At 44.9% G+C, this 27505-nt stretch overlaps 1 protein-coding gene across 1 annotated transcript in view; it reads right to left on the reverse strand.

Moving 5' to 3' along the window:
- LOC122810967 (ataxin-8-like) overlaps positions 1-27505 on the reverse strand; it is a 215135-nt gene that overhangs the window by 157610 nt on the left and 30020 nt on the right. The window contains exons 2-3 of the mRNA XM_044082494.1: positions 16529-16615; positions 16183-16263 (exon numbers count right to left, since the gene is read on the reverse strand). Coding sequence (XP_043938429.1) covers positions 16183-16263; positions 16529-16615 — 168 coding nt within the window. The remainder of the gene's footprint in view (positions 1-16182; positions 16264-16528; positions 16616-27505) is intronic.

The raw sequence follows: 27505 nt of genomic DNA on the forward strand, positions 1-27505 counted from the left end.
AGATTTTCTGAAAGCTTTGGTTTTGTCCAAGTAGAAGCGTAGCTGCCTGTGAGAATGTCCAAAGAATGTAGTAGTCTTTCCCCTTTGTTCTGAGGTTTTGGATAAAAAGCTGGTAAGTGAATAGTTTGGTTTAGAGCCACACTTGATACCACCTTTGGCATAAACGTAGGGTTGGTTCTTAAGGACACCCTGTCCTGGTGGAAGATGAGGAAAGGTTCCACTGCCATTAGTGCCTGTAATTCTGAAACTCTTCGTGCTGATGTTATTGTCAGTAGCAGAGCAGTTTTCCAAGAGATGTATTTTAACTCTGCTGTGTTAGCTGGCTCAAAAGGAGGTAACGTTAATTTTTCCAACACAAAGTTGAGGTCCCAAGTAGGTGTAGTTGCTCTACGGGGCGGTCTTATGTTTTTAGCCCCTCTGAGGTATTGTTTGAGGAAAGGATTAGAAAAAATTGGTGGATCCGTGTTGTAATGAGCAGAGATAGCCGAGGCGTGGATCTTGATGGATAAAAAGGCAGACCCTTGTCCAGCATCTCAGTTAAGTATTGAAGTATCTGAGGAATGTTTGGGACTAGAGGGTCAAGGCTATGCGCTTGGTTCCAGGCACAGAATCTCTTCCATTTGTCCGAGTATGCTTTCCTGGTGCTAGGCCTTCTGGCCTCCAGAATGACCTCCATAACAGCTTTGGAGAGAGGCACTGCTTGCTTGACTAAGGACTTTTCCATGCAGCTAGGTTTAAGGTCTTTAGCTGGCTGTGAAGTATCTGATTGTTGTACTGTGTCAGCAACTGTCGAATTTGTGGTAAAATCCAGGATGGTTCTTATGTTAAGTTCTTTAGTATTGGGTAACAGTGCTGCCGTGGCCAGTCTGGTGCAATCAGGATCATTTTTGGCTCTTCCTGCCTGTCTTTTACGAGTACCTTTGGAAGGAGAGGTAAAGGTGGGAAAGCGTATACTTGTAGTTTTTTCCAACTGAATGAGAGGACATCCACTTTCCATGCTTGTGGATGGTAGCTCCTTGTGCAAAATTTCTGTAATTGGCAGTTCTTTGGGGTGGCAAACAGATCTATGTCCGGGCTCCCCCATTTTTGTGTTATCATTCTGAACATTTGTGGGTTTAGTTACCATTCGTGTGGGTCTATAATGTTTCTGCTTAGGTAGTCTGCCAGTGTGTTTTTCTCTCCTGGCAGGAATTGTGTTTGCAGATGAACTTGGTAGCTTAGAGCTGTGTTCTACAAGGTCATGGCTCGTCTGCAGAGGGGGTAGGAGTGTGTGCCCCCTTGCTCGTTTATGTACCACGTAACTGTGGTGTTGTCTGTCTTTAGTAGTAATTGTCCTGGATGCAGTAGGTCCTTGAAAGCTATAAAAGCATTTTGTGCAGCTAGCATCTCTTTTTGATTGATGTGGAGATGTCTTTGCTCTGTGGGCCACTTGCCGTGGATACATTTTCCTGCCATGTGTGCTCCCCGGGCGTAATCTGATGCATCTGTTGTCAGTGTCTGCCTGGCTGTGGGTTGAGTGAAAGGCTATCCCTTGTTGAGGTGACAAGCTTGTGCCCACCATCGAAACTCCTGTTGTAGGCAAGGAATTAGTGGTATAATGGTTTCCAAACTTTGATAGTGTTGAGACCATACGCTCTTTAGGTACCATTGTAGTTTCCTCATATGCAGTCTGGCATATGGAATTAGTAGTATGCAAGATGCCATGTAGCCCAAGGCCTGCAGAATTTTTCTTGCAGGGAGTTGGGTCTTTGTTGCCATTAATTGAAAATATTGAGTCAGTTGTCCTTGCTTGTCTGGAGTGAGATAAGCCATCTGGGCCGTTGTGTTCAAGCTGGCACCCAGGAATATTATCTGTTGTGAGGGCACTAGTTTTGATTTCTTTTCGTTTACTGTGTACTCCAGGCAACTTAACTTTTTTACGTACGCCAGATGTTTTAGTAGTATGTCCTTGCTCACTGCTTGAATCGGGCAGTCGTCCAGGTATGGGTAAATTTGAATTCCTTTTTGCCTGCAAAATGCAATTACTGGTGCCAGGCACTTTGTGAAGACCCTGGGCGCAGTAGATAAGCCAAAGGGCAGTGCAGCGAATTGATAGTGCATAGAACCAGCAAGACATCTGAGGTATCTTCTGCAATTTTGTCTGGTAGGGACATGCAGGTATGCCTCAGAGGTCCAAAGTCACGAGCCAAGCTTTCTTGCCCAGCATGGGAAGAAGCTGCTGTAGTGTCAACATCTTGAATTTCAGAACATCCAGGTAAGTGTTTAGTGTAGAAAGGTCCAGAATGGGTCTCCAGGCTTTGTCTTTTCTGGGAACCAGAAAGAGTCTTGAGTAAAATCCTTGTCCTTGTTCTTGTGGTGGTACCTTTTGAATAGCTCTCATGTTCATGAGTGCTGTAATTTGTTTATGAGCCTCTGCCCCTTGATTTGGTGGCAGATTTGGCATGCTTTTTAACCTTGGCAAGGTGTGGAAATGGAACCTGTAACCTTGAGATACGATGTTGAGAACCCATTTGTCTTTGGTGATGCAATGCCAGTTGTGATAGAAAAGTGCCAGTTTTCCTCCTAAGGGGGCTGCCAAGAGAGCTCTTTGGCAGCTGTAGTGGAAAGTCATTGAGGCTGTTTTTTATAAGGTTAAGGCCCGTCTTCCCCTTCTTTCTGGCCTGGTGTGCCCCATTGTCGAGGCCTGTAAGGGCTTGTGTCTGACCTCTACCTCATGGACGTCTGTATCTGCCCCTTTGAGGTCTATCTGTGACTGGCAAGGACCAATTCTTTGTTGGCCAATTTCTGCTAAAACGAGGAGGCTGAAAGTACAGTTTTGTACCTACCATAAATGTAGATGTCCGAACAGGATAGCATCTGCAGTCATAACAAATGGGTTGTCCTGTCGTCAGGCAGCCCTTCGGTCGGCCGGATTCCAAAGTCTGGGTCTGGCCTCGGCTGGTGTCGCACTTCACCCGACGTCATCTCTGCTCGTCTTCGGGTATAAAGGCATCAGCCGACGCCATTTTCCTCAGTGTTTCTTGCCCCAGATGCCAGTTGCCCTCTTGGAGAGCTAAATTTTGGATGAATGCCAATGTTTCCAAAAAGGTAGAAGGCAAACACAAAAAATAAGCATGTATGTACATATATACAAACAAATACACCATAAGAGATCCCCCCCCAGCTAGCTATTAGGAGGGTAAATACCCTAGGAGTACCACAGAGGGGAAGGAGGGTGGGTAATCCTGACTGCAGATGCTATCCTGTTCGGACATCTACATTTATGGTAGATACAAAACTGTACCATGTCCTTCAAGGATGCATCTGCAGTCATAACAAATGGGTAGAATACCATAGCCAAACTAGGGGAGGAGGAAATAGAATTATGGTGTAGTTAGGATCCCTTGCAGTACAGCAGTGGCAAACCCTGCTGGGGATCTAGAGTATAGAGGTAAGTTATAATGCTTGGCAAATGTATGCACGGAGGTCCAAGTAGCCGCCTCAATAATGTCCTTGGTAGCCACTCCTCGTAAGAAAGCTGTGGTAGTGGCTGTAGCCCTTGTAGAGTGAGGTCTTATGTTCTGTGGAATTGGCTTTCCATGGTAGGAGTAACAGAATCTTATGCAATTTCCTATCCACTTAGAGATTGTCTGTTTGGAGATTGCTTTTCCTTCCCTTCCTGTTGCATAGGCTACTAGAAGCTGGTCAGTTTTTCTATTGCCCTTGGTTCTGTCCAGGTAGTAGCGCAACTGTCTATGTACATCCAAGGTATGCAGCAGTCTTTCCCCCCTGTTCTGTGGATTGGGAAAGAAGGTAGGTAGGTGGATTGCCTGGTTTAGAGACACTCTGGATACCACCTTAGGCATAAATGTAGGATTAGTTCTCATGGATACTCTATCTTGATGGAAGATTAGGAAGGGTTGTACTGCCATTAAGGCCTGTAGTTCCGAAACCCTTCTTGCTGAGGTAATTTGCCAGTAGGAAAGCAGTTTTCCAGGATAGGTGTTGAAGATCTGCTGTTGCTGCTGGTTCGAATGGAGGTAGTGTCAATTTTTCTAGCACAAAGTTCAAGTCCCATGCTGGTAATGGTGGTTTCCTAGGCGGTTTTACATTCTTGATTCTTCTGAGGAACTGCCTGAGTAGAGGATGTGAGAAGACAGGGGGATCGAAGCTGTATTCTGCAGAAATAGCTGATGCATGTATCTTGGAGGAATAGGACAGGCCTGTATGGAGAAGCTCTGCCAAGTACTCCAGGATGTTGGCAATATCTACCTTTGACACATCTTTTCCTCTTTCAGTGCTCCAAATGACAAACCTTTTCCATTTCCCTGCATAGTTCCTTCTTGTCGAAGGTCTGCGGGCCTCCAGGATAATGTCTTTAACCCTTTGAGATAAATCTGGGTTAGTTGATGTTATGTAATGTTCCAGGCAGTCAGTTGTAGAGTTTTTAGATTTGGATGCATGATGTTGTAGTTGTTCTGAGTTAACATCAAAGGCATCAGGGGTAGTGTCCACGTTCTGTTCCGAGACGTGCTCCTCAGCAATGGATACCAGTGTTGTCTTGGCCAATTTGGAGCTATCAGAATTATCCTTGGATGCTCCTCTTTGATTTTCAGTAGTACCTTGTGCATCAAGGGAAGAGGTGGAAATGCATATGCTGTCAGGCCTTTCCAACTGAAGGATAGAGAGTCCACCTTCCATGCAAGTGGGTGGTATGTCCTTGTGCAGAATTTCTTGAGCTGGTGATTGAGTGGGGATGCGAATAGGTCTATTTGTGGCATTCCCCATTTCTGTGTGATGGCCTTGAAGATGTCCGGGTGTAGCATCCATTCGTGAGCATCCGAGGTTGTTCTGCTTAACATGTCTGCTAGGATGTTTTCTTTTCCCGGTACAAATATTGCCTGTAACTGAATGTTGTAGCTTAGAGCCATATTCTATAGGTCCAGAGTCATTCTGCATAGGGGGTATGAATGAGTGCCTCCCTGTTTGTTGATGTACCACATGACTGTGGTGTTGTCTGTCCTTATCACATGGCCTTCTTTGAGGAATGGTCTGAAATTCTGGATTGCTAGTTTTACTGCCAGCATTTCTTTTTGATTTATGTGCAGGTGCAGCTGATCTGGGGTCCATAATCCTTGTATGCATTTGTCCAGCATGTGGGCCCCCCCAACCTAGGTCTGAGGCGTCCGTTGTGATGGTTTGGCTTGCTTGTAAGTTTTGGAAGGGCAAGCCTGGGTTTGACTGGCATGCTTGAGCCCACCATAGGAACTCTTGTTTCAGGCATGGGATTAGTGGAATTTCGGTTTCTAGGCTGTGCCTGTGTTGAGACCATAAATTCTTTAGGTACCACTGTAGTTTTCTCATATGCAGTCTGGCATGGGGGACCAGGATTATGCATGATGCCATGAAGCCTAAGGCCTGCAGTACTTTCCTTGCTGTTAGTTTGTTCTGCTTTGTTAATGCCAAGAAGTAAAGAGGGAGTTGTTCTTGTTTTTCTGCAGTTAGGAATGCCATCTGCTTTACTGTGTCCAATTCTGCACCCAAGAACGTTCTTGTTTGGGATGGTATTAGTCTTGACTTTTTTAAATTGACTGTGTATCCCAGGGCTTGTAGTAAGCAAATGACTCTTTGTAAGTCTTTTGTCAGCTTGCTTTTGTTGTCCGCTTGTATCAGGCAGTCGTCCAGGTATGGATAAATTTGGATTCCCTGTAGCCTGCAATGAGCGATTACTGATGCCAGGCATTTTGTGAATACTCTAGGCGCAGTAGATAAGCCAAAGGGCAATGCTGAGAATTGATAATGCTCTGATCCTGCAAGAAATCTGAGGTATCTTCTGCAATTTGGTCGTATGGGGACATGCAGGTATGCCTCCTTGAGATCTACAGTCACCAGCCAACACTCCTTGCCCAGCATGGGAAGAAGGTGCTGCAAGGTCAGCATTTTGAATTTTGGAAAAATGATGAATGTGTTTAAGGCGGACAGGTCGAGAATAGGTCTCCAACTTTTCTCTTTTCTTGGTACTAGGAAGAGTCTGGAGTAGAATCCTTTGCCCTGCTTTGTTGGTGGTACTCTTTCCACAGCTCATTTCTGTTAATTGAGCTATCTGTTTTAGAGCTTCTGTTTTCTGATTTGGAGGTAGGTTTGGCATTCCTCTTTTTACTGGTAAGGTGTGGAAATGAAACCTGTAGCCTCGGTCTATAGTCTGCAAAATCCACTTGTCTTTTGTGATATAGTGCCAATTTTTTGAAAATAAGGCTAACTTTCCGCCTAAGGGTGCTGCTATTTGTTCCCTGGTAGGCGGTGTCAGAGCCAAGTCACTGTGATTGTCCTGTTGCAGTGGCAGTGGTTGTGTCTGTGCCTCGCTGGTTGTTGCCTTGCCACTGGCGTCCTCTGTAGGCACCTCCTCTGGAGTGATTTCTGCCTCTGGAACGTCTATTCCTGCCTCTCAGATTTAGAGGAGTCTGGAAAGGACCAATTTTTGGAAGGCCAGTTCCTGCTAAACCTTGGGGGCTGAACCTGTAAGAAATCTTTAACTGTTTGTACAGATTTTGCCTTCTCTTCCATTTTCTTCATTACTTGCTGGGCAGGAGAACCAAATAGACTGGCCTTATCCATAGGAGCATCTAACAGCTTTGCTTTAACATGATCCGGCAAGACCTGTTCTTTCAACCATGCATGCCTTCTTATAACTGTGCCAGTCATGGCTGATCTAAATGAAGCCTCCAGTGCATCATAGCCACATTTTAAAGAATGGTTACTAACCTGCTGAATGTTATTCACCATTTCTAGAACATATTTCTTATCTAAGGAATCATCAGAGGACAGTTTCTTAGTTAACTGATCAAGCATAAACTCTTGGTATTGGATCATATGAAACTGACAGTTCAAAGCTCTAGCTGAGAGTGTAGCAGAGGTGTAAACTTTTTCCCCCATCTCTCTAAGGACCTGGATTCCCTCTCAGAGGGGAGAGGGTTTTTTGCTGATGTCGAAGCTACTGCCTTAGGCCCCTGGGAGATAGTCTCAGGATCTGCGAGTGGGGCCTTGTATAGGTGGTGATGAGTGTCCGGTACCCTGTAAAACCTATCGGGTTTGGCAGGGGCTGGAGGTAAAGTATCAGGAGCAGTGCAAACATCATTAAATGCATCATCCACAACAGGTAGAACTGGAGGTATAGCTAAGGGCTTATGTTGCGGTAAGTGTAGAAAGGTCCTAAGCCTTTTTCTTGAATCTGAGAAATATTGTCCCTGCCATTGGAATTGCTCTCTCATGGCATGTAATGTTTCTCCAAAGGAAAATTCCTCTGGTGGAGAGGCAGATGGAATAGATTCTTCAGCATCGGAATCTTCATAAGTAGAAAAAGGAGCCTCTGGATGGTCTGTAATGTCTGAATCATCAGAAGAATCATCTGAGGACACTGGCTCTGGGGGCTCTGCTCTAGGTCTCTTTTCAGGAGGCTGAGAGGCCCTGTCTGGGTGAGATCGGGATCCCCTTATTAAAGAGATGAGATCCACTGCCAAAGTAAGCATTTGAGAACTGGAACTGGGCCTGTGTGAGGGGGGCTTAACAGGCACTGATTTAGCAGTTTTGGCTGCTTTAGCCCTGGCAAAGGCCTTAATAGACATGGCTGCAGGAGGCCTAGCAGCACCACGTGCTGGGGTAGGGACATCCAAAGGGATGGTGTCCGATAATTCTAAAGGAACCACATTAGTAGGCAAAACTTCAGAGGCCGATTCAACTAGGGTAACAGGGGCCTAGGCAGTAGTCATGGATTCGGCTGAAGATTGACCCGTTTGCTCGGTTTCGGCCGAAACAGAGACACTCACGGTTTGCTTAACCGTGGTTTCGGCTGAAACCGTGGACCGCAAGTGTCGGTCTTTTTCTTTGCATTTTTTAACAATTTGAGAAGTCGGAGGATCCGACGGCATAATGTACGCAAAATCTGAGCCGAAAAACTGTTCAGCAAACTCCGACCGACGCCTAAGCGTTCGTCGGTTGAAGGACGCACAGGCTAAACAGGCTGCTACGTCGTGGTCTGGGCCTAAACAAGGTAAGCAATAAGAGTGGAAATCTTTATGAGGTATTTGTTTCCCACAAGTTACAGTTATTTACTTTTTCTGACATCGGCTGAGGCAAGAAAGAGTCCCCAACGGGGTACTTAGCTTTTTAGAAGTCTTCGAAGTAGTATTCGGTAGTAGTAATCTCTGGATCTGACCGACCGGCACTTGAGCAGCTTCTGCTTCGGGTGCCACGCGGCAAGAAAGACTGAGGAAAATGGCGTCGGCTGATGCCTTTATACCCGAAGACGAGTAGAGATGACGTCGGGTGAAGTGCGACACCAGCCGAGGCCAGACCCAGACTTTGGAATCCGGCCGACCGAAGGGCTGCCTGACGACAGGACAACCCATTTGTTATGACTGCAGATGCATCCTTGAAGGACATCCTGTAAGAAATCTTTCACCGTTTGCATAGATTTTGCCTTATCCTCCATCTTTAATACCTTCTCTGCTTTAACTCCAAACAGCACATCCCGCTGCAAAGGTGCATCCAATAATTTGACCTTAACACGATCTGGTAACGTATGTTCTTTTAACTAAGCATGCCTTCTAATGACAGAGCCTGTAACTGCTGCTCTACAAGAGGCCTCTAAGGAATCAAACCCACATTGCAAAGTATGTTTTCCCACTTGTTCAGCTGCATGCAATAAATCCTGCATTTCTTTTAAGTTAGGAGGATCTGATTCTGGTAGCATCTTTTGTTTCAACTGAGACATCAAAAATTGCTGATACTTTAGCATGTGAAACTGGCAATTCAAGGCTCTCATTGCTAAAGTTGCAGACGTATATACCTTTTTTCCCCCATCTGTCTAATGCTCTGGAATCTCTGTCAGAGGGGACTGGGTTTTTTGCTGATGAGGCCTTAATCCCTCTGGGTCCCTGAGAAATAGTTTCAGGGTCAGCAACAGAGCTTTTGTACAGAAATTTGAGAGTCAGGGACTCTAATATCTATCAGGTTTAACTGGGGCTGGGGGTAAGGAGTCCGGGTTCAAAGTGGATTGAGTGTACACATCTACAATGTCTAAAAACTGGTGGAATAGCAAGGGGTCTGTGTTGGGGCAATAAAAGGAAGTCTCCGAGTCATTTCTTGGATTCTGAGTAATCCTGGCCTTCCCAATGGAAATGCTCTCTCATGGTATTGTAAGGTCTCCCCAAAGGAGTAATCCTCAGGCAGACAGGCTGATGTAATTGATTTCCTCAGCATCAGAATCCTCATAAGGGGGTAAAGAATATCCTAGGTCCGAGGAAGAATCAGAGGAGAGGGACACCTGATCAGAATATTCATAGTCTGCATCCTGCCTGGGCCTTTTACCAGTAGGGGGATGGGACCCCCTGATCAGAGTGATCAGGTCCTCGGTCATTTTTACCATCTGTTTCTTAGGCATGAAAGCCTGTCCTGGAGAAAGTTGTGCCTGTTTCTTTGCTTTTAAGGGAGGCTTAGACTTAACAGAGGGTTTAATAGTTAACTGGGTAGGTCTGAAAACACCGTCTGTAACTGTGGAATGCTCAGCTACTTAGTTTACCGATTCTAAACCTACAGAGGAAACCGGACGGCCTAGTGCGTCTGAAGGCCCAGCAAGCTCCACGTAGGAGTTGGAGGCGGTCTGTGGCTCTGTGGAAGCGGTAGTCAGGGGCTGCGTAGGCGCCTCGCTGAAAACCGGCGACCAGCCTAGAAGAGGTCTCGTCATCCGTTTTGGGCCTCGGATGCCTGTCCTTGCGCTTTTTATGCATTGTGGTAGTCGGAATTTCCGACAGCATGGTATAATTGAATTTTCTACCAAAATAATGTCGGGCAAAATCAAACCAACATTTAATAGTGCGCTTGTTAAACCTAGCACAAAACTGACAACCAGTGACATTGTGGTCAGGGCCTAGGCATGGAATACAATAGGAGTGGAAATCCTTGAGGTATTTGCTTCCCACAAGAAATGCAGATAACTTTTACTGACATCGGTCTGAGGCAAGAAAAAGTTCCCCCAACGGGGTACTTTGGTTCTGGATTCGGAATGAAAATCTCAGGAGTCTGCCAACTGGCACTTGCGAACTGCTTCTGCTTCGGGCACCGCGCGGCAAGAAAGACTGAAGAAAACAGAGTCGGCTGCATCTTATACATCCATGTCGCACTGACGTCAGGGAGGAGGCTACAGCAACCGACGCTGGACCAAGACTTCGGAACTCTGGCCGACTGCGGGACCGCCTGACGGCAGGATAACCCAAGTGTAATGACTGCAGCAGTGTAACACTATAAACATCCCCATTTGTCCTGGGTAACAAATTCCCAGTTTTTGGCCTGCAGACCAATCTTTCCGCCTAAAGAAGCATTCAGTTGGGAAGTGCTTGGAAGTTCTAAAAGCAAGTTAGAGACAGTTTTCCATAGGGGGAGTCTTACTACTCCCTGATTTGGATGTGGAAACCCCTCACTGCTTAGTCTTTCTGCTGTGTCTGGGTTTGGCTTGAGAAGACCTGGAAGGGGCTTGAAAGGACCAATTCTTAGAGGGCCAGTGCCTACTAAATCTAAGAGGCTGAACTTGTAAGAAATCTTAAACAGTTTGCATAGATTTAGCTTTATCTTCCATCTTTTTAAGAACTTTCTCAGCCTTGTTGCCAAACAGGCGGTCCTGATTTAAGGGAGCATCCAACAACTTAGCTTTAACATGATCAGTCAAAGATTGCTCCTTAAGCCAAACATGCCTTCTGAGCACAGACCCAGTAACAGCAGCCCTGCAAGAGGCCTCTAATGAATCAAATCCACATTGCAAAGTAAGTTTTCCAACCTGTGCAGCAGAATGCATTAAATCCTGCAATTCTTTATTTTCTGCACAGTCAGGAATCATTTTCTGTTTAAGCAATCCAATAACATGTTGCTGATACTTTAACATATGAAACTGGCAGTTTAAAGGTAGGGAACACACTTAGTTTTTGGCTTTGGAATTGGTTGCAGATAGGAAAAGAGGAGGTGATATGAAAAATATCACTGAAGCTGCAGAACAGAGATGGATAATGTTACTGCGTGCAGATAAAGTACCAGATTTAATAGTATGGTTTCCATCAAACCTTTCCTTAAAGCTAGACACCTCAAGCATTAGCATATGTATTAAGGTAAATCATGTGCTATCTTTTTAAATGTTTTAATTGATGCATTAATTGATGTATTTAATGATGGAAGGGCGGGGTATTTAGAGTCTGTTTTATCATTTACTTGTTTTTAGTCTGATGAAGAGGTGGAACCTTGAAAGCGCTTACTATTTTCATTAAATTGGATATTGCTTAGTTCGTCTGCCAGTGTATTTAGTTCTCCTGGCAGGAAATGAGCCTGTAGATGCACTTGGTAGCTCACAGCTGTATTCCACAGAGCCATGGCTAGTCTGCAGAGGGGGTAAGAATGGGTACCCCCCCCCCTGCTTGTTTATGTACCACATAACAGTGGTGTCCATCTTTACCATTAATTGTCCTGGAAGAATGTGGTCATTGAAGGCGGTCAGAGCATTCTGTACAGCTAACATTTCTTTTTGATTGATATGAAGGTGCATTTGACTTTGGTTCCATGGGCCCTGAATGCACTTCCCTGCCAGGTGAGCCCCCCATGCACAGTCTGATGTGTCTGTTAGGGTTTGGACGGCAGTGGGTAGAGTGAATGGTAGTCCCTTGTTTTGGTGGCAGGCCTCTGCCCACCAAAGGAACTCTAACCGAAGGCAAGGTATGACAGGAATCATTGCTTCTAGATCTTGAGAATGTCGATACCATAGGCTTTTTAGATACCATTGTAGTTTGCTCATATGCAGTCTTGTATATGGAATTAGTAGAATGCAGGAGGCCATGAACATCCAAGGCTTGCAGTATTTGCCTTGCAAATAGCAAGGTTTTTGTGGCCATTACTTTGAAGTAAGTTGTCAAAAGAATTTGTTTCTCTGGCGTGAGGAAAGTCATCTGGGAAGTTGTATTCAAGCTTGCTCCCAGGAATATAATTTGTTGACATGGTACCAGATGTGATTTCTTTTCGTTTATCGTGTACCCCAGACAAGTTAGCACCTTTTGTACAAATGCCAGATGATTCAAATGTCCTGGCTTTCTGTCTGAATTAGACAATCGTCCAGGTATGGGTATATTTGAATATTTCTTTGCCTGCAAAATGCAATGACTGGAGCTAGTGAATACCCTGGGCGCAGTAGATAAGCCAAAGAGCAATGCAAATAACTGATGGTGCATGTAGCCTGCTCTGAAGCATAGGTATCTTCTGCAATATTCCCTGATTGGATGTGCAGGTAGGCTTCCTTTAAATCCAGTGTTGCCAACCAGGCATCTTTGCCTAGCATAGGATGCAACTGGCAAAGAGTTAGCATCTTGAATTTTGCAATCACCAAAAAGGTGTTTAAGATAGAAAGGTCCAGGATAGGACGCCACGAGTTGTCTTTTCTGGGTACCAGGAAAAGTCTCGAGTAGAAACCTTGTCCCTTTTCCTCTTCTGGTACAGTTTGAATAGCCAACATGCTTAAGAGAGTACTTGCTTTTCAGCCTCTGCCCACTGATTTGGGGGTAGATCTGGCCAACTTTTTCTGGTTGGTTACGTGTGGAAATGAAATCTGCATCCTTGGGAAACTATATTTAAAACCCGTTTGTCCTGGGTAATGAGTTCCCAGTTTTTTGCCTGCAAAACAATATTTCCCCCTAAAGGAGCAGTCAGTTGAGAAGTGCTTGGAAGTTTTTAAGTTAAGTCATTGAGACAGTTTACCATAGGGGGGAGTCTTACTACCCCCTAATTTGGAAGTGGGAGCCCCCCACTGCTTGATCCTGTGCGTATTGGGACTGAAGCCTGGGTCTTCTGCTGGTTCTGGGCTTGGACTGAGAAGGCCTGGAAGAGGCAGGAAAAGACCAATTCTTAGAGGGCCAATGCCTACTAAATCTTAGAGGCTGTACTTATAGGAAATCTTTAACAGTTTGCATAGATTTAGCTTTTTCCTCCATCTTTTTAAGAACAACTTCTGCTGTGTTGCCAAACAGGCAGTCCTGATTTAAGGGAGTGCCCAGCAATTTAGCTTTAACATGATCTAGCAAAGATTGCTCCTTAAGCCAAGCATGCCTTCTAAGTACAGACCCAGTGACAGCAGCCCTGCAAGATGCCTCTAGTGAATCAAAACCACATTTTAAAGTATGCTTTCCAACCTGTTCAGCAGAATGCATTAAATCCTGTACATCCTTATTTTCAGCAAAGTCATAATTTTCTGTTTAAGCAATCCAACAACATGCTGCTGATACTTTAACATATGAAACTGGCAGTTTAAGGCCCAAATGGCCAAAGTTGCAGAAGAGAATACTTTCTTACCCCATCTATCCAGTGCCTTGGAGTCTCTATCAGAGGGGGTAGGATTTTTGGCAGTTGTAGCTTTAATGCCATTGGGTCCCTGTGAAATGGTCTCAAGATCCGCAGTAGGATTTTTAAAAAAACTTGAGAGTCAGGAACCCTGCAATATCCATTAGGTTTTCTGGGAGCAGGAGATAAAAAGTCAGGGCCAAGCTAGATTCTGAAAAGGCATAGTCAATGTCTAGTGCAGGAGGGATAGCTAAAGGCCTGTGTTGGGGCAGGAGTAAGAAATCCCTAAGCCTCTTTTTAGAATCAGAGTACCTGACTTTCCCAGCGAAAGTGCTCCCTAACAGTATGCAGGGTTTCACCAAAAGAGAAATCCCCTGGGGGGAAGCAGAGGGAATAGACTCCTCTGCATCAGAATCCTCACAGGTAGATAAGGGTAAATCCTGGTCATCAGAGAAAACAGAAATTTCAGAATCCTGGTCATAAGTATCATAAGCAAATTCAGTCCTAGGAAGGTTGGCTTCCACCGATTAAAGTAATAAGGTCTTCAGCCATTCTTATTTGTTTTTTAGGCATAGAGGCATGACCATGCGGTATGGGCATGGGTTTTCTAGGCATAGTTCGAGTTTTAGGCCTTGAAGAAGATGGTGTCGGTTTAATATGCAAGTCAGTAGGACTGAATACACCCTCAGAAGTCGGTGCCTGCACAGCGGCTCCGGACCCATACAAGGTAGAGACATCCGCAGGTTCCACAGTTGAAGCATCTCACAACATACCGGACTCCGAATCAGTCTCAGTAGAGGCCTGCGAATCAGAAGTAGCAGGTATCAGGGGCTGCGAAAGTGCCTCACTGAGTACCGGCAAACTGGCGACTGGCTTAAAAGAAGAGTCGTTGGCAGCTTTGGACCTAGGCGGCCTGTCTGTCTACCTTGGCGTTTTATCAGAATGCCGGTAGTTGGATGGCTTACCGAAGACATATCTGGATAACTGAACAGAGTACCAAAATATTTAAAAGCATAAATATATCAACGACGAACAGTTTGTTGCTTAAATAAGGTACAAAACAGACAGCGAGGTACGTCGTGGTCTGGGCCTACGCAAGGAATTCAGTACGAATTAAAATCTTTGTGAGGTATTTGCCTTCCACAAGAAATACAATTATTGACTTTTACTGGCATCGGTTTAGAGCAAGAAAAAGCTTCCCCAATGGGGTACTGAGCTTTAGTTGAAGACTTCGGTTCTGAAACTTGAAAACAAAAGTTTCAGGAGTCGACCGACACTTGCGAACTGCTTCGGGTACCGCACGGCAAGAAAGACTGATGTAATGGTGTCGGCTGCATGCTTTATAGCCCTGACTACCTGACTTCATGGAAGATGAGACAGCAACCGATGCAGGACCCAAGACTTTGATAATCAGGACAACTGAGGGCTACTGCAAGCAGATAACCCAAATGTTATGACTGCAACAGTGAAACACGAACATCTGCTTGTTTTAGGTAACACTCTGAGAAGGAATAAAACAGAAGTTTTGGAATCCTCTAAGCAGAATGATCTCCTCCATGTTTCCGTATTGTATTGGTATCTCCTCCCAACAAGCGATCAACAACCTAATCCAGGACCCAGAGGTCTATTACAGATAAGACTTGTGCAGTTAAAACATCTACAAAAATATTTAGAAAAAACAAACTCCGTTCATCTTTGGGGACACCTTAACATGGTATAAAAATTCCCTCTCTCAGATCCTTCCAAATCCATGCTAACCAACACCAGAGTACTTCAAAGATCTGTTCTTGGCTCTCCTTTTCTCACTACTTATCTATGATATAATACAAGACTTACCAACTCTAAATCTCATTCTTTACTCAGACATTTTACTCTCAGAAGCCACTGCATCCCATAATGACCTTCAAAGCTCAACTATAATAAAATTTCTCTTACACAATGGACGTAGACAGACATTTTGGGAGTAAGAACATTATGTGCTACAGTTTGCTTAGCTACAGGAGACCGGTGTGTTACTCTGTATCACAGTGTTAGATGTGTGAGGGTTTTACTAACAACTTTGTGTTTTGTTAAAGTCAAAGAAGAGTCAAGTGCTAGCCCTTGGCAAGCTTGTTGTATTGTGTTAGGAATGAGGTTCCCAGTATTATCTGTGGTTTGCACGAAAAGATTAAGTAATTAAGTAACCTTTGTCTAATTGTGAAAACCACTGTTCATCTTTGTATGATTAACTAGGAGTGTGTTGGACAACATCCAGCTGCACAATGACAACCATTTGGATTGTAGCTTAAGTTCTGTAAGCTTTTTTGCCTAATTACATTTACAGAATGTCAGAGTACCTAAATTTCAGGCTAGGAGAAGTTGCTTGATATATCACTGAAACTGTGTTCCTTCATCAGTCATAATCTCCAGTTTAAGGCTGGTCACACCAGTTAAAAACACTGATCCAGTTACCAATTTAAAGATAAAAACAGGTGTTTAGAGAGGAAATTCTGGTGTGACATACAAAACTTCAAGCCAATACATCCTTAACAAGCAGCTATATATTACTACTTACACCTGTAAGGTAGTACATAATACAGCACAAAACTGATCTATTCCCCCTTTTTAATTTTTATTATTCAGGTAAACCTACAGGATACAAGTACTTCTTTACAGGTTGTGACTACTTCTTTACAGGCTGTGACTAGGGAGCAAAGTCTGGTTAAGTGACTCGCACAGGAGCTTAACTGTCAGACAAAACAATGCACACTATGAAAAAGCTTGCACTCTGAATTGCTGTGAATGTAATAATGCATTAAATGGCAATTGACTTTAACCAAATGGTCAAAAGTGTTCTGATACCTTGACTGGCTTTCCCTTCTTTTTCTTCTGCTGCTGCTGTTGCTGGGGTTTCACATCTTCATCATCTTCATCAGACTGCACCTATTTAGAAAATTTAAAAATGTAATTTCAACCATCACATTTAAGGTAAAAGTGATAAAGACTGACCTGGCCTACTTACTTGCCCTGCCTCTCCCAGCAAATAAGTTGGAAGGCTGAGCATAATAAATTGCAATGAACAAAAGTGCCGACAGTACCAGCAACAGGACTTGTACCACAGGCAGTATTTAGTTTTCAGATTAGAAAATATGCATTTTGTACAACTGGTAGCTAAACTTACAAACAGTCCAAAGAAATATATCAATACCTTTAATGGCTTCCCCTTTTCCTTCTTTTTCTTTTGTTGTTGTTGCTGTGGTTTCACATTGTCATCATCTTCATCTTCAGACTGCATCTATTAAACAGATTTAAAAGAAAGCTATTTTATAAAATATTGTATTTAAAGACAAAAGCCGACAGAGTCTAATTCCTGCTCCCCTAAAGAAGAAAATAAGGAGGCTGTAAAAAATAAAATACATGGTGCAACAAAACTGACTACACAGTACCAGTAGCTGGACAGGTGCCACAGACAGTACTCCTGTATTTCAGGCAGAACTAGAATGGTAGAGAAAACATCAAAGCTGCAACTAAACAGTAGTAAATCTCAACTTAGACCCACTTAGGTGTCCAACTATGCAGAGGTTGAGTGTCATACTTCTGTTTGTAGGTAAGGTACAAGATATTTGATGCAAGGTGCAAGCAGTGGCAAGGTCCAACACATACCACTGTTCAATTTATTAACAGCTCTGCAACAATGAAATGCTTTACAGAGATAATAAATGTTATGACTTGAGGAGCAGTTAGTGTTTTAAACTTCTATTTTAAGTTCTCTGAAGCATGCACCCTGCCCTAACTTTGCAAACCTCATAACACTGCTAAAAAACACTAAATGGATATTGTTGCTTTGCAACTGATTTAAACTCTACTCAAAAAAATCTTAATCTACATATGTGGTCTCAAATCCATGGATAAAACAGAGGCATCACAACATTTTGTTTCAACTATGGGAAGGATGCATAGTTTAAAAGGACAGCAAAGGGAATAAGAATGGTTATGCAAGTTTAAGTGTGAAACATAACATTGCAAACATTCCACATGGACCACTTCAGTGCAAGGCATCTCATGCGTTAAGCCAGAACTGGTCAACAAAAATGTGAAGGTCACAATGGAGAAGGATACCTAATGATGTACATCAAACTAATAGCTCTTACAATACACAATCATCCACAAATCTTGTGCAGACACCTTCATCAGTATAGAGACAGTAAAAAAAAAAAAAAAAAGATATCTTACCATAACGTTCCATCTGGTTTGTTTATCTTCACCAATCCTTGATGTTGGGTTCTGTTCTGAACCCTCTGAACAGACTCTGCTGTATTTTTAGCTCGCTCTCTCCAAACTCTTGAGCCAGGTTATACCCATAATGCTCCTCACAGAGAAAGTTTGCCAGATGAAAGAACATAGCCAAAGGTAGAATGGCTTAATATATATAAATGTATATAGATTTATACATACAGACATACATACATACATATATATCTATATATATATATGTAGATACAGACAAGACCATCTATGAGTTCTTAATGAGAAAATGGATCAGAACTAGAGAGGTCTTAGGATAGGGGAAGGTGGGTGGGTATGTCAAGGATTGGTGAAGATGAACAAGAGCTGGAATGTTGTGGTAAGAAATAACATTTTTATCTGATGTTAATTCTTCACCTAATCCTTGATGGTGGGACAGAATCCCCAGCTACTTTTTGCCTTGGGAGGTCTCATGGAAGAATATTCCGAAGCACCATAGAGCCAAAGGATGCTCGACTCCTCGAGACCTAGTCTAATTTGTAATGGGCAATGAAGGTATGATGAGAAGATCATATGGCTGCTGCAGAGATGTCATCTAGAGACACTCTGGCATCAAAAACTGCTGATGTCGCAATAGCTCTTCTTGAATGGGCTTGAACTGTTTTGGGGAGTTGAACACCTTGATATTGATAAATTAATGCGATGCAGTCTCTAAGCCAAAGTAACCTTAGTAACACAACAGCATATCCGCAGCGGTGAAGAGAGTACAAACAACTTATCTGATTTTCGGAATTCTTTTGCTCTGTGAAGGTAGAAACGCAACTGTCTGTGCACGTCTAGTAACTGAAGTGAGTATTCTCCTTTGGAAAAGGTAGGTAATTGTTAACGACTGATTAATACTGGATTCAGACTATTTTGAGCAGAAAGGAGGGGTTTGTTTTCAGTGCCACTCTGTCTTTATGAAAGATCAGGCAGATTTGCACGACAGGGCTTGCAATTTGGAACCCCTTCTTGCAGACGTAATTGCTACTAAAAAGGCAGTCTTCCATAATGAATATTTGAGAGGACAAAATGCTGAAGGTTTAAAGGGAGTCTTGGTTAGCGCATGAAGAAAGTACAGTTTTGTACCTACCATAAATGTAGATGTTCGAGTGCTAATACAGCTGCAGTCATAACAGATGGGTTTTCCTGCCGTCAGGCGGGTCCTCGGTCGGCCGAATTCCAAAGTCTAGGTCCAGCGTCGGATGTCGTCGCTTCTTCCCTGATGTCAGTGCGACAGGGGTGTAAAAGAACCAGCAGACGCCATTTTCTTCAGTTTTTCTTGCCCCAGATGTCAGGTGCCCCAGAAGGAAGGCAAAACAAATTTATGTAATAATGCAATGCAATATAATCAAAAAACAGTAGTTGCAAGCAAATACACCATAAAAGAATACCCCAATGAGGTTGTATGAGGAGGTGTTAGCCATCAGGCCTGTCCCAAGAGGGGAAGGAGGGAGGGAAACCTGGACTGCAGCTGTATTAGCACTCTAACATCTACATTTATGGTAGGTACAAAACTGTACTATGTTCATCGTGCATACAGCTGCAGTCATAACAGATGGGTAGAATCCCAAAGCTAAAAAGGGGTGGTAGGCACTAAGTGGAACTAGGAGGAGCCAGGATGCCCTGCAAGACTGCAGTGGCAAAGCCCGCTCTAGATTTGGAGTATAATGGTAGGTGATAGTGCTTGGAAAGTATGTACAGAACTCCAAGTGGCTGCTTCCAAAATATCTTTGGTAGGAACCCCCCCTGAGGAAAGCTGCAGAGGTAGCTGTGGCCCTTGTGGAGTGAGATCTGATGCCTGTAGGTACAGTTTTACCATGAAAAGAGTAACAAAAGCGTATACAGTGGGCTATCCATTTTGAGACTGTCTGTTTGGAAATAGGCTTCCCTTGAGCACCTGTAGCATAGGACACAGAGTTGCTTTGATTTTCTGAAAGGCTTTGTTCTGTCCAAATAATAACGGAGCTGTCTGTGAATGTCCAAGGAATGTAGTAATCTCTCCCCTTTGTTTTGTGGATTAGGGTAAAAGGTAGGTAAGTGGATAGCCTGATTCAAGGCTACCCTGGATACTACCTTTGGCATAAAGGAAGGATTGGTTCGTAAGGAAACTCTGTCCTGATGGAAAATGATGAAAGGCTGCACAGCCATGAGGGCTTGTAGTTCCGAAACCCTACGTGCTGAGGTGATAGCCAGAAGGAAGGCTGTTTTCCATGACAAATATTGCAGTTCTGTTGAAGCAGCTGGCTCAAAAGGAGGCATGGTCAGTTTTTCTAGAATGAAATTGAGGTCCCAAGCAGGTACTGGTTGCTTCCTTGGGGGTTTTATATTCTTAGCCCCTCTGAGGAACTGTCTTAAGAGAGGGTGAGAGAATAAAGGAGGATCAGTGTTGTATTCTGCAGAAATGGCTGAGGCATGGATTTTGATGGAGGAGAATGAAAGTCCACTGCTTAGCATCTCAGCTAAGTACTGTAATATTTGAGGTAAATTCAGTATTCCAGGATTCTGACCCTTTTTCTGATTCCAGGAACAAAACAGTTTCCATTTTGCGGAGTAGGCTTTTCTAGTAGAAGGCCTTCTGGCCTCCAAAAGGACATCCTGCACCTCCTTGGAGAGTAGGGTCTGTTGTGAATTTAAGGAATCCTCCATGTGGCTAGATTGTGTTTTCAGCTGACTGTGAAGAGTTTTGAAGTTGTGCCGAGTCAGTAGAAGAGGCATTAGAGACAGGATCCATGGTGGGGAATGCGTCAGGCTCCTCAGGAGTGGGTACCAGTGTTGTCTTGGCCAGTCTGGAGCAATGAGAATCATCTTTGGTCTGTCTGCTCTGGCTTTTAATAGAACTTTGAGCAGCAGAGGAAGAGGTGGAAAGGCATAAACTGTCATGGTTGTCCAACTGAAAGAGTGCGTCCACTTTCCAGGCCTGTGGATGAAAGGTCCTTGAGCAGAATTTTGTCAATTGGTAATTTCTGTGGGTGGCAAAGAGATCTATGTCTAGCCTTCCCCATGCTTGAATTATCTTTGTAAAAACTTGAGGATGCAACTTCCATTCGTGTGGATCTGTCATATTTCTGCTCAGGTTGTCTGCCAGCGTGTTTTCCTTGCCTGGCAGGAACTGTGCTTGAAGCTGGATTTGTAATTCCAGAGCCATGTTCCATAGAGACATGGCAAGCCTGCATAGGGGATATGAATGGGTTCCTCCCTGTTTGTTTATGTACCACATCACTGTGGTGTTGTCTGTCTTTATCAATAGCTGGCCTGGATGCAGTAGGTCTTTGAAAGCCATAACAGCATTTATTACTGCTAGCATTTCCTTTTGATTGATGTGTAGGTGCTTTTCTTTTTGTGACCATTTGCCCTGAATGCACTGATCTGTCATGTGCGCCCCCCCAGGCGTAATCCGAGGCGTCTGTTGTGATGACTTGATTTGCTTGAGGCTTGCAGAATGGGAGACCTATGTTTCTTTGGCATGCTTGAGCCCACCACAGAAATTCCTTTTGAAGACATGGAATCAGTGGTATAATTGTTTCCAAACTGTGGCTGTGTTGAGACCATAAGTTTTTTTAGGTACCACTGAAGTTTCCTCATATGCAGCTTTGCACATGGGATTAGCAGGATGCAAGATGCCATGAATCCCAGAGCCTGCAGGATTTTCCTTGCAGTCAGCCTGGTGAGGGCTGCCAGTTTTCTGAAGTATTGAGTTAGTTGCCCTTGTTTCTCTGGCGTGAGGTAGTCCATCTGGGTGTTTGTATTCAAGCTGGCACCCAGGAAAATTATTGTTTGAGAGGGTATTAGTCTTGATTTCTTTTTGTTGACTGTGTATCCCAGAGAATTCAACAACATTATTACAAACGCCAGGTGTTTCAGAAGTATGTGCTTGCTGTCCGCTTGGATCAGGCAGTCATCCAAATATGGGTATATTTGTATACCTTGAAGCCTGCAGAAGGCAATTACTGATGCCAGGTATTTCGTGAACACTCTGGGCGCAGTAGATAAGCCAAAGGGCAATGCAGAGAATTGATAATGGGTTGAACCTGCAAGAAATCTGAGGTATCTTCTGCAATCTTGTCTGATTGGGACATGCAGGTATGCCTCCTTGAGGTCCAATGTTACCAGCCAAGACTCCTTGCCCAGCATGGGAAGAAGCTGCTGTAATGTGAGCATCTTGAATTTTGGTACGAGTAAATATGTGTTTAGGATGGATAGGTCCAAAATAGGTCTCCAATCTTTACCCTTCCTTGGTACCAGGAATAGTCTGGAATAAAAGCCTAGACCCTGTTCTTGTGCAGGTACCTCATGAATAGCTTTCATGTCCATGAGATCTGAAATTTGTTTTTGTGCCTCTGCCCATTCATTGTGTGGCAGGTTTGGCATTCCTCTCTTTTGGAAGGGTGTGAAAGAGAAATCTGTAGCCTCTGTCTATGATGTCCAGGATCCATTTGTCTTGTGACAATATGCCAATTTTTCGAAAATGCCAGTTTTCCGCCTAAAGGTGCTGCCATTTGAGCCTTGTTTGGCATGCAAAGGGGAAAGTCATTGGTTCTGCTTTCTGAACGGCTGTGAAGAAGAAGTTATGTACCTACCATAACGTTCCATGTTAGTTGTCTTCTCTCGCCTTCTTTCTTGCTTGATGGGTTCGGAGCCGATCCCTCGGCTCCGACTCGGCACTTGCTAAGCTCGAGAGTCACTTTTACCAGCTCGAGGCAGCCCCATATCCCATGATGCAAGGCGGTAAGTACCCAGATCTCGTTTGATGACAAAGGGCAATAGCACCAAGCAAAAAACACTTCCCAAAGGAAGAAAGAAAACTTACAGGATGGAAGAAGGACCAGGTCTGAAAGGTCTTCAGCATAATAATTTCTTATAACAAGGTCTGTCCAGGCCAGGGGGAAGGAGGGAGGTGCAAGAAAGAAGCAGAGAAGACAACTAACATGGAACGTTATGGTAGGTACATAACTTCTTAATGTTAAGTTGTCAATCTCGCCTTCATTCTTGCTTGATGGGACCGCGTCCCTAGCACCTCTATCCTGGGTGGCTCAATGGAACAAACTCTTGAGGACTGTAGAGCCAAAGCTGGCTCTGTCCCTGGAGGCCAAGTCCAATTTGTAATGGGAAACAAAAGTGTGAGGAGTGGCCCAAGTGGCCGCTGCACAAATAGTGTCTAAAGGAAGTCTAGCTTGAAAGGTTGTAGAAGTAGCTAAGCTCCTAGTTGAATGTGCTTTAGGTTTTGAGCACAGCTGTTTTCCCCTGAGTAGATAAATTTCTGAGATGACCGAAGAAAGCCATCTGGACAAGGTCACTTTAGAAACAGGAAGGCCTTTTTTATTATCCGCATAGGAAACAAAGTTGATCAGATTTTCTAAATTTTTTTGTTCTGTCCAAATAATATCTAAGTTGACGGTGGACATCAAGATAATGTAGCTTTTGTTCAGCTCTGTCTGAATAGTTTGGGAAAAATACAGGGAGATCAATGGATTGATTCAAATTGGTCTTTAGGCGACCTTAGGCAAAAGGTCGGATTAGTTCTCAAAGATACTCTGTCTTTGTGAAAAACCAAATAGGGGTCGAACCGATAGAGCATGAAGTTCAGACACCCTCCTGGCCGATGTAATAGCCACTAGGAATAAAGTTTTCCAAGAGAGAAATTTCAGGGAACAAGAAACAGCTGGCTCGAAGGGGGGAAGAATCAAGGATGTCAGCACTAAATTTAGATCCCACTGAGGAGGAGGATTCCTGATTGGAGGCTTTAGTAGGAAAATTCCTTTCAAGAAGGCCCTGCAGAGCCTATGGGACATAATATTATGATCTGCTATCCCGACATGAAAATTGGAGATAGCAGCCAATTGAACTCTGACTGTGGAAGAAGAGGAGCCTGCATGAAAAATCTCTGCTAAGAAGTCCAGGACTGCCTGAACAGGGGCAGTGAAAGGATCAATATTCTTGGCCTTAGCCCAATAAGAGAAGCGTTTCTATTTGCTTGCATAAATCCTCCTGGTAGAGGATTTTAACGAGGCTACTATGATGTCTCTAACTGGGTTAGAGATCAAAGGAAGCCTGGCTAAGGAAGGAAGTGGAGCAACCATGCTGTGAGGTTGAGAGAAGGGATAGACCGGTGCAGCTGACCCGATTGGTGAATCAGAAGATCTGGCACTGGGTCCAGATGCCACGGCTGCACCAAAAGGTGATGATGGAGGAACGGGAACCAAACTTGTCGAGGCCAGTAAGGGGCAATGAGAATCAATTTGGCTCTCAAAATGGTAGCTTTCTGGATAACTTGAGGGATCAGAGGAAATGGAGGAAGGCATAAAGAAGTCCCTGGGGCCAATCCTGGGTCAGAGCGTCTCTGGGGATGGCCTGGTAGAGGAAGAGACAGAAGAAGTCTGGACATATGCTGTTTTGGGGAGTAGCAAAAGATCGCAACATGGGCGACCCCATTCCAGAAAAATCTCTTCCGCTATAGATTGCTTGAGAGACCACTCGTGAGGCATGAGAATAGCTCTGCTCAATCTGTCCGCTACAATGTTGGTTTTCCCAGGGATATGCGTTGCTACCAGAAACCGATGAGAGGAGATCGCCCATTGCCATAGTCTGAGCGCTTCGACACAAGGGGTAGGACTTGGTTCCGCCCTGTTTGTTGATATACCAAACTACAGACATGTTGTCTGTGTGGACTGCAATTGTCCCTACGGGAAGAAAGTCGTTGAGGGCTTGCAACGTTAAAAGCACTGCTCTCATCTCCAGGACATTTATGTGCAGATGGTACTCGAGCGGCTGCCACGTCCCATGAACCATCCTGCCCTGATAATGACCCCCACCCGATCAGGGAGGCATCCGTGGTGACAGTGGCTATCGGGATGGGGGTACAAAGTACCTGCCTTGGTGAACCTGAGGAGATGTGATCCACCAAGCAAGATGATCTTTGCAAGTCTGTGTCACCAGAATCTGGTGGCATAGGAAGTTGTTGGTATGACCACTGTGTGAACAGCATCCACTGAAGAAGGCGCATGTAGAATCGAGCCAGGGGAAGAAGAGTAATGGCCGCAGCCATGAGGCCTAATACCTTTAGAACCATTCTGGCCTGTACTTTCTTGTTGGCCAGAATGATCCTGACATGACTCTGAATGTCTGAAACTCTTTGATCTGTAAGGGTAGCTGACATCCGAACAGTGTTTAAGTTTGCCTATGAAGGTAATAGACTGGCAGGGCGATAAGGATGACTTTTGAAGTTGATCGAGATGCCCAAATGAGAACAAAGATTTATTGTGTAATCCCTGGCTTGTATTAGCTGATGCCTGGTGGTGGCTGACAGGAGCCAGTCGTCGAGATACGGAAACACCTGGAATCCTTGACGACTCAGGTGAGCGTGACCACTGCCATGCATTTGGTGAACACTCTGGGGCTGTAGTGAGACCAAAGGGCAGGGCTCTGAACTGGAAATGACTGGACCCCAGCCGAAAGCGGAGAAATCTCCTGGAGCGTCTGTGAATTTTGATGTGATAGTACGCATCCTGAAGATCTACTGAGCACATCCAGTTGTCCTTCTGTAAGAAGGGCAGAATTGACTGAAGAGTGACCATTCGAATCTTGTCTTCCTCACAGACTTGTTGAGTCTGCTGAGATCCAATATTGGTCTCCAGTCTCCCGTCTTTTGGGGACCAAAAAGAACCTTGAGTAGATTCCGGCTCTGAATGGTCTGTTGTAACTGGCTGAATGGCTCTTTTTGCAGTAGTTTTGAGACTTCTAACTCTGCAATTTCCCTTAGACCAGGTGGTACATCTGGAAGGGAATTTGAGGGGAAAGGACTTTCCTCGAAAGGAATTATGTAACCCTTGGATATGATCGACTGTACCCATCTGTCTTGAGTGAGGGAATGCCAGGCTTCTGGGTACAGTGATAATCTTCCCGACTGCCTCCAAGGAGGGACAGCCGGGCAACATCTCAGGGATGCTGAAAGGGCTTGTCAGAGAGAGGCTCTCTGTTTCCCTGGTTTTTTGGACCCCCTCTGCCTCTAGGGGTGCGTCTGTTGTTGTTACCCCCTCTGCCTCTAGGGGTAAACTGACCACGTGAATCCGGCGTGACTCCTTGGGATTTGCGGAACCACATTTTTCCACCTTTCTGTCCTTTGGGGTAAGGTCTAGAAGGGGTGGAAAAACGGACTCCTACAGCAGAAAGAGTCTTGCCGTCCTGCTCGCACCTGGTCAAAGTTTCCTTCACCTGAGGGCCAAACAAAGCTGACCCATCAAAGGGAGAATTTGTGAAGGACGCCTTGAAGGGATCTGCAAAGTCACATAGCCGCATCCAGGTTTGGCGTCTAAGAGCCACACCTGTACCTGCGGCTCTACTCGCTCCATCAGCAGCATATGATATTAGCCACATGGAGGAGTTTGCAATGGAATTAAGGGTTCCTAGCTGCGAAGCAATTTTTTCTTGTGCTCCTGCAGCTGTAGGATCCTGTACTACTTCACCCAGCTCCTTAAGGATATCCCTCTGGAGTCTGGTGAAGTGACATAGGTAATTCAGCGAACGCATAGCAAAGGTCGCTGAGGAAAACATCCGCTTACCGTACCTATCCATGGTCCTAGAGTCCTTATTAGGAGGATGGACGGATGCGGAAGGATCTGCAAGTTCCTTCTTGGTGGCAGCAGCCACCACCATGGCATCAGCGGGGACACGCTTAGTGAGGAATTGCTTGGCACACGAGACAGTGATAAATTTTGAAGTACGCCTAGGGACTGGCACTACATAGTCAGGAGCTGCCCATGCCTTCGGGCAATAACCTGCATAAGGGGTCGAAGGCGGAGACACCCAGGAGGTGGAGGCCGAGATCCAAACGCCTCTAGGTATACTGACTCATCCTCAGAGGGATTGTTGGTGGGCCAGTTTCCCTCTGTTTAAGGAGTTCTAGGATGTCTGAGAAGGAGACATCCTCAGAGGGGATCTAGGGGATCCCTCTGACTCATCAAAGTCAGTATCTGAAGTGACAGACTCGGGAGTCTACATGTTTCCTCTTACAAGTCCTCTTCCTAGGAGGATCTCCCGAAACATCAGGAGAATCCTCGGAAGAGGGGGAAATTCCCAATGGGGAAACCTGAGGCGGAGGATCTCTGGGTCCTGTAGCAAGAGAAGTGGCAGAGATGTCAACAGGCACTATAGAGGGAGGAGCTAAGGGAACAGACTGCTGACTGATACCAGTGGCCAGCACACTCTTCATCACCTCGAATGCTCCCCTCCCAGGCAGGTCCGAGAGAACCCGTTCGAAGAACTAGGAACTCCAGGGACCACCGAAGGGAAGTCTCAGAGGCAGATGTCGGAGCCGAGCTCACCAAGGCCGAGGCTCCAAGGGGAAGAGCGGGTTCGGACAAGGGTCCGATGCCACTCACCCTCGGAGGAGACCATGGAAGCCCGACCACCGAATCCCTCTAAGGAAGGTCTCGAAGAGGAGATAAGAGTAGAGGCTGAAGGAACAGAAGGGGGTATCTGTCCTCCAGCCATAGCAGTAACCATTCCCGAAGACTCCAACTCCAAGCTCTGGGGTAGAGTTGAAGGAGGAACTGTAACGGGGTGTGGACCAACAGTCTGTTGAGACGGACTATGTAACATTTGGGCCAGTGCCTGTGACTTAAGTAATCTGCTGACCACTCTCTCTAAGTCATGGTCTGAAAGTCTGGATGACCTTGAAGATCGGCTCCGATGGCTCCGTTCCGAAAGGAGAGGTGAAGCCGGGCGAAAGTATCGGCTCCAAGGAAGGAGACCTCGACCTCTTCCTGGAATGAGCCATCGGAACCGATGAAACTATAGACCCTGTCGGAGCCGACAACTTATCGGAGCCGACAGGAAGCCTCGATGCATCGGCTCCAGCCGGAGCCGATACAGCCACAAAGTAGCGGTGTCGGAGCCGATCGGG

This window comes from Protopterus annectens, chromosome 9.part0 (assembly GCF_019279795.1).
Source record: "Protopterus annectens isolate FY-2018-M chromosome 9.part0, PAN1.0, whole genome shotgun sequence".
In the NCBI taxonomy this organism is placed as follows: Eukaryota; Metazoa; Chordata; order Ceratodontiformes; family Protopteridae; genus Protopterus; species Protopterus annectens.